The sequence below is a fragment of the Azolla caroliniana genome, unplaced genomic scaffold (assembly GCF_043228905.1).
Source record: "Azolla caroliniana isolate FFs.n. ecotype wild unplaced genomic scaffold, voAzoCaro1.0.p SCAF_15, whole genome shotgun sequence".
Taxonomy (NCBI): domain Eukaryota; kingdom Viridiplantae; phylum Streptophyta; class Polypodiopsida; order Salviniales; family Salviniaceae; genus Azolla; species Azolla caroliniana.
Window position 1 is genome coordinate 18,878,038 of NW_028230450.1, and position 7,115 is coordinate 18,885,152.

Here is a 7,115-nt window from a genome sequence, read left to right on the forward strand (position 1 = left end):
TGGAGTTTCTTCGATGGACATAAATATGCTATTTTACATCCTTTGTTTGTGCATGAACATGGGTGTATGTGTGTGTATTTATATAGAAGGGGATAGATGGGATATGTGATATGCACAATGTACGTAGGTGTGTGTGTATGTGCGTCTTAGTTGCAGGTATTTACACATGTACACACTCTAACTAATCTTAGCATGAAGGTAAAGAAATGTGCACACACAAATGTCAAGGTAGAGAAGTACATTGTACCTAACCATCTTACGAAACCCCCCTCAAAAAGAGGATATGACTTGATTGTAACGGCCCTACTACGAATGAGTTGGTGGAACTTGGCACATATGTAACAACTACCAAGTGGACACATAACCATCTCAACAAAAGAGAAGAAGAATGTATATCCCACCTTGGTGAATAAAATAAGATACAAAAAAAAGCAAACAAAAAAAAAGCATTGTGGCTCCACTAAAAATCTCCACCACAAGCTTTTGTGAAGGGAAAAAAGCAGATACACATATAGACGGAGTTTAATGAGCTTGTATACGAAACTCATTATATATGAGAATATGTGATTCAAACTACTAGGGTGACACTTCTATGCACACAAATACTCCCTCTCCCTCTCATGTTACAAGCAATAGTAAGTGACACCCATATATATTTCATTGCATTTCTCCTCTCCTCTCCCCTCCTCTCTCTCTCTCTCTAGGTCTCTATAGAAAGCCAAACTTGGAAACCATACACACATACATTAACTCTCTTTATTCTTACTACTAATAGAGTAGTAGTACGAGGTGAACATTTCTTAACATAGGTAAGAAAGTACATAAGAAAGAAGAGGTTCATAAGGGAATTGGAAGGTGATGATGGATTGGAGCATCTCCGATATAGTCGATGCTGTGCTTGCCCCTACCTCCATTGCCCTCTTGGTGGCTTATCATGCCTTCCTTTGCTACAAGGTCCGAACATCTCCCCTCAACACTGTCATGGGCATCAATCGCAAGGCTAGACGACTTTGGGTGTACGACATGCTCATTGTAATTAAATTCAAAACAAAAATCTCTCTCTTATTATTGTTTTATTATTGTTTGGGCTTGCATTAGTGGTAAGCATTTTAGACAATCAACATTGTTGCATGTTATGATATTCCTATGTATGATAAGCAGTGTAATATTATATATAGATCAATCCAATAATGCAAATGATTTCCCCCACTATAGGCATTTGAATACTAACCTTAGTGGCATATATGATACAATTTGATGGATTCATACAATCTGCTTTCATTTGATTATGCTTCTTAATTACAAATGACAATTTCAACCATACCCAAACTAAGCAAGCATACAAGTGCTACACATTGTTGCATGTTATAATATTTTCCACCTCGAATATTGTAGACCAATTGAAGATTACTACTTTTTGCAACCCTAGTTACCCTAAAGTAGTCTTTCCCATGGCAAATGACAATTTCTATGAAACACAAAGTAATTAGGCTGCATGCATACAAGTTGAACACATTGTTGCATGTTATAATATTCAAGTTTTTTCTACCTTGAATGTTGCAAACCAATTGAAGAATAGTGTTTTTTTAGCCATAATTACCCTTGGATATCTCTCTTCTCTCTGTCGAACTCCCTAATATTAGTGGCTACCATGATATGGTTTGCACATAATGAACTCATAATCACTAATATATTGGAAACAAACTTGTTGATGGTAAGGGACAATATTTAAGTACCACATTAATATTTGAATGCTATTCTTTATCCTTAGTTCAAACCATATTGCATGTTTTGCCATCTATATGTTCATGTAGCATATGGTTTATATGCTTTTCCAACCTTTGATTATGGTAGATTAACCTTCTATATAACAACTTGTTTGCCGCTTAATTCAAATGCTATGATGTGATTCAAATTAATGTCAAAATCATTTCCCATTCATAATCAAATGCGAAACATGCATTCTAGTTGTCTAGTCCATTGGTATCATAGTAAAAGTTATGCAAAACAACATGGTTATATGATGAAATCCTTCCAAATGAGGGAGTGGCTGCCATGGTCATTGATTGAACTATACGAAAAAGTGTATTTGCTTTAGAAGAATAATGACCAACTTCTTGTTGATACATATTGTCATGACATAATGAGCTTTTAGATGTCTATCATAATTCCATAAAGCATTGAATGGTGAAGAAAAACAAAAGATTGGCATGCCAATGTGTGCCTATAGGGTAAAAGTTATTTTCCATTTTACCAAAACTTATAAGCTTATTACTTGTACAAGTGTTGAACGTCTTAAGAATCTCTATTTTCAACCTTGTAAAAGAGTTAAAACCTTACTATCAATATCCATCACATGGGCTAAGTTAAAATCTATAAGGTTGAGTATGCCCTCCATGAGATAGGCTAGAATTGCAATCCTATACCCAACAATATCAAGTAGTGGTCAATGTTGCAAAATACTTGAACGCTCAGTGCGAAACATGCCGAGTTGATGTTTTTTTACCTTTAGTATTATTTGTTTACAACAAGCTTTGAATCGTTTCCCAATAAGATCGTAATAAAAAAAAGCAATAACATGGAGTAGTTAGTTTTTAATAAGCTAGGTTGGACATCTATTTAAAAGTATTGTTTTCAACGAAACTTCTTTCCAAGAATGAACCACTTTTGATTATAGTGAGCATTAAGAATTGAAAAACTTTAAAGTCTACAAATGGCGTGGATCTTTGGATGATGTTGCTAAAACATGCTCACTTTGCCTAATAAGAAAGTTTGAAAGATGCGCCAAAGAGATATTGGGAATCATAACCATCTCGAAATACTAAGGAAAAGAATTTTGAGAGAATCTAGACTAGTGCATTTAATTTTCTTTAAGTAATTGAATCTAGGAAGGAGTAGAATGTGAGGCAAATCATTTTTTTCCACTTCGCATAAGTAAAAAAATCACTCCACTTACATGATCCATAAAACATATCATCCACTTACATCACTTTTTAAGAATATTAAACAAGATTGGGAAGACTTTACAAAATCAACACGTTCATCTAGAAGAGAGTGATTTAAAGAAACCGCGAATTTATTATTGATCCAAGATTTTCGATTCAATATTTGTGTAGGAGAACCACAAGAAGAATGTGTTGGCAGTCCAAACATTGCGGAATAGTATCATGGAATCGACATTGATGGCTACAACGGCAGTTCTGTTGACCGCGGGCCTTGCTACCTACTTCACCTTTGCAGCCACTCTCAAGGAACTTCCCACGGTGTCAGCTGCAATCACGGGTCGATCTAGTCAACCTATCGCGGGCACTGTCAAGTCGTTCGCGGTCATTGCGTGTTTCATGGCCTCATTTGTGTGTCACACCCAATCCATTCGCTTCATCAACCATGTTAATTACATGGTCAATGTACCAATGACAGCTTCCTTGCCTCGAAATGGTGTTGATGGCATTGATGGCTCATTTCTCACTGCAGAATATGTGGCTGACCTTCTAGAGCGTGGCACTGTGCTCTACACATTGGGCTCACGTAGCTTCTACATGGCATTCCCACTCTTGTTATGGGTCTTCGGTTCAGTGGCTATGTTTGTCTCCTCCATCCTCCTCCTTCACGCGCTCTACAATTCTGACTTCGTCAACTCTCCTCCAAAACCCATAACCAAGTCACTCCACAATCATGATCACGACCTCGTACTTCATGTCGACCCTTAAGAGCTTATTCATGATGTTGTAATAAACGACGATCGATTGACAAAGTGGCTAGTACACACAACTTACATGCACATTAAGGACTTTTTACAAATTTCACATTTTGTGTGTGTTGTTTCTTCTTGTAAATCTATTAACACTCCTAATTGGTTTTGGTATTCAAGCATGAGTTTCTCTCCTTTTAAGGAAGATGTTTTAGGTTTTACCTATACTCTTAATCTTAAACGGAAGAGGGTATGGTGAGTTCTAGTTTGCACAGTTTCCTATAGCAACAATAAGCACATTTTCTCTAATATCAATGATGTAAAAATGCAATGTACACATGGAAAAATAAAATATGTGACTTTTGTTTGTGCCATCAAAGGACTCCATCAGGGTGCAATTTGTTTTGTTTAACTTGCCTACCTCACTAACATTGTGTGTGTGGTTGGCCTGTGTACATTTTTCTAGTCTCCTCCATGAAAGAAAGAGATATAGAGAGCCTTGTGTGAACACATGGGGTGAAATTTACATAATTTTTATTTCTGACTGTTGGCTTGGTGGTTTACATGATAGCATAAAAGCCATCCTAAAATTGATTTTATCATAAGAGAACACAAAAGGGGATGTAAATGGCAACCCACCATTTTGGTGTTAATTGGCATCTCTTCATCGCTTTGTCTACAGGCAAGAATCCTCATTGTTTTTGTAAAACCGTATTGACTTCATCTTGAAACGGTTGAGAATCGACTTTGGCTACAATAAGTTAATACACGTTCGTTTGCAGGTGCAAAGAGCAAAAGTCGACAATACACAAACAACCGAATCAGAAGTACAAAGCACAAGTGTTTTACGTGGAAAACCCGAAAAGGGAAAAACCATGGGAGTCAACGAACTCCGAACTATATCACTATCGATAAGAGGAATGTACAATAAGAATCTCATAGAAGAGTTGCTCACACACACTCTCTACTTACTGTCTCACTCTCACTTAGTTACAGAGGCAACAACCAACAATAACTTATCAACAAAGATCAACATTGCATTATAACATAACTACTTGCCCTAACTATATTTATACTCATACACTATATGAGCTATTTACAAATATAGCCCACTAAGGGCACATGGAGGTTATTTACAAATCTATCCTCGAGACGGCTTCGGCCGACTCGGCTACTAGCCAAATCGATTATTCGGTTTGTCGATTTTTCGCTCAATCAATTTTTGGCCTCGATCGAGTTACCCATTGAATCCATCCGATTCGACTCAGGCTCTTCCCATCTTGAGGGACTAGCTTTCACAACAGAAACAAGAGGTTAACATAACAGGAATAATAATATTAAGGTAGGATAAGCAAAATTAAGATAAAAGAAACCCCTTATAGGCCGAGAACTATTAGATTAAACAAGAAAAAAAACCCTTTATAAGATAGGGTGTACAACGATTCAAGTAGGCAATGTGTATTACAATGGTGGCAACAAATGTTAATCACTAAACAAGAAACGAAGGCGGAAATAAGATAGGAGGGGAGGGTTGAAGCTTTCGGTGTAGGCGAGTCGAGTGGATCGCCGAGACCGCAACTACCTCAAACGACTATGATGCCTCGATTCAAAGTAGTGTTCTCAAGCCACCGCATCCTCTCTTTGAAAAATCAACATGTGAGCTTGTCGAACCTCTCCTTAAGGCTTCTAGTGAAAAGAACAACGTGCAGAAGCAACAGAAAACCAAAGGTAGAAAAGAACACGGGTTTAATGGAAACCTTGGACACACACAGTACACGGGAGAGACAAAGAGAGAGAGGGGGGGGAGGGGGAGAGACAATACACACAACACTCTTCAAAATAATAATACTCAATCTGTACATAGGATGTGCTCAGTGAGCACTTTTATACAACTCCATATGGATTGAGCTCATAAATGAGCTCTACACTAACTTCGAAAATATATTCCTATGCGGAATATCTTTCCAACGGCCTCGCGGTTTACGCACCGCTACGATTTCTCATTGTGCATTTGTTTGCGTAACAATTTACGCACCCGGTTTACACACCGGTCTGGCCTAACTGATCGGTCCCAACCGATCCGGTTCTAGTCGATCCGGCCAATGTTGAGCTTGTATCTCAACACTCCCCCTCAAGCTCAACTTCAGGCTCTTCTGGTTCTTCCGGATCACTACTCCGGTTTCTTCTGGCTTCACGCCTCGACCCTTCCGGTCGGCGTGTGTGCTCATGCGGCCCTTCTCAGCTCCCTCGCTATCGCGGTGTTGGCACCTCTTCGGCTGCCCTTTCTTCTGCTTGGCCCTCGATTGATTCGGCGTCTCCGAATCAAACATATGAACCGAATCAACTTCCTCTGATCGGTTTTCGCTCTCATCCGAGTTGACTTCATCTCCCCCATGCTTGGCGGGCTTCGGCTCTTTCTTTGGACTGCTGCCCTCACGTCCACTTTCGAACTCTTTCACGGATCCGCCCTCGGCTTCTTCATCTGACTCGGCATCATGTTCTCTTCCGCTCCTTTCCTGCACCCTTCCGTGGTCTTCTCTCCCATCAAGTTCGGCACATCGAGGTGTCGCAACCCAAGCGCACCCGAGAATTGCCGCAACTTGTCGAGACCAAGGGGCTTGGTGAAAATTTTGGCGGTCTACTGATCCGTCGGAACATACTGAAGTTTGACTTCACCGGAGAGGACACACTCGCGGACAAAGTGGTAGTGCACCTCAATGTGCTTAGTCCGGGCGTGGAAGACAGGGTAACTAGATGTTGTTGAGGTTGTCGCAATAGATCTTCGTCGGATCAAACACCTCCACCTGCAGATCCTTAAGTAGCCATTTCAGCCAGATGGCTTCGCATGTGGCGACAACCGCTCCTCTATACTCGGCTTCGGTGCTCGACAGTGCAACTGTCGGTTGCTTCTTGCCACTCCATGTGATCACGGCGCTCCCAAGAGAGAACGCGAATCCGGATGTGTATTGGCGATCGCCGGTGTTTCCGGCCCAATTAGCATCGGTGTAACCGACTAACTGCGTGACAATATCGGTCCGATACAATAGCCCCTGGTCCTTAGTGCCACTGACATACTGGAGTACGCGTTGTGCACATTGAAGGTGCTCCTCAGTTGGCCGCGCCATGAACTGACTAATCACACCGACCGGGTAACTGAGGTCTGGTCCAGTGATAGTCAAGTAGATAAGGCTTCCAACAATTTGTCGGAACCTCTTTGGGTCGCAAACCTTTCCAGAGTCGGGGCAAAGCTTGACGGTTCTATCCAGAGGAGTTGAGACGGACTTACAATCTGCCATCCCGAACTTGAAGAGCATACCCAACACCTAATGTCGTTGGATAATCAGTATGCCTTCGGGGGTACGGATCACTTCAATCCCGAGGACGTAATGAAGGTCCCCCAGGTCCTTCATGTCAAATGATGCCG

General features: G+C 40.6%; 1 protein-coding gene across 1 annotated transcript; it reads left to right on the forward strand.

Moving 5' to 3' along the window:
• The first annotated feature begins 573 nt into the window (after positions 1-573).
• LOC147854922 (uncharacterized) lies at positions 574-3,870 on the forward strand. The gene is made up of 2 exons (XM_087331468.1): positions 574-1,032; positions 3,117-3,870. The coding sequence occupies exons 1-2, from the start codon at positions 859-861 to the stop codon at positions 3,708-3,710; spliced, it is 768 nt and encodes a 255-aa protein (XP_087187594.1). The 5' UTR covers positions 574-858; the 3' UTR covers positions 3,711-3,870.
• The last annotated feature ends 3,245 nt before the right edge of the window (positions 3,871-7,115 follow it).

Coding starts and splice junctions, on each gene's coding strand:
- LOC147854922 (XM_087331468.1), top strand. CDS start 859: ATGATGGATTGGAGCATCTCCGATATAGTCGATGCTGTGCTTGCCCCT. Junction 1,033..3,116: donor GGGTGTACGACATGCTCATT/GTAATTAAATTC, acceptor ATATTTGTGTAG/GAGAACCACAAGAAGAATGT.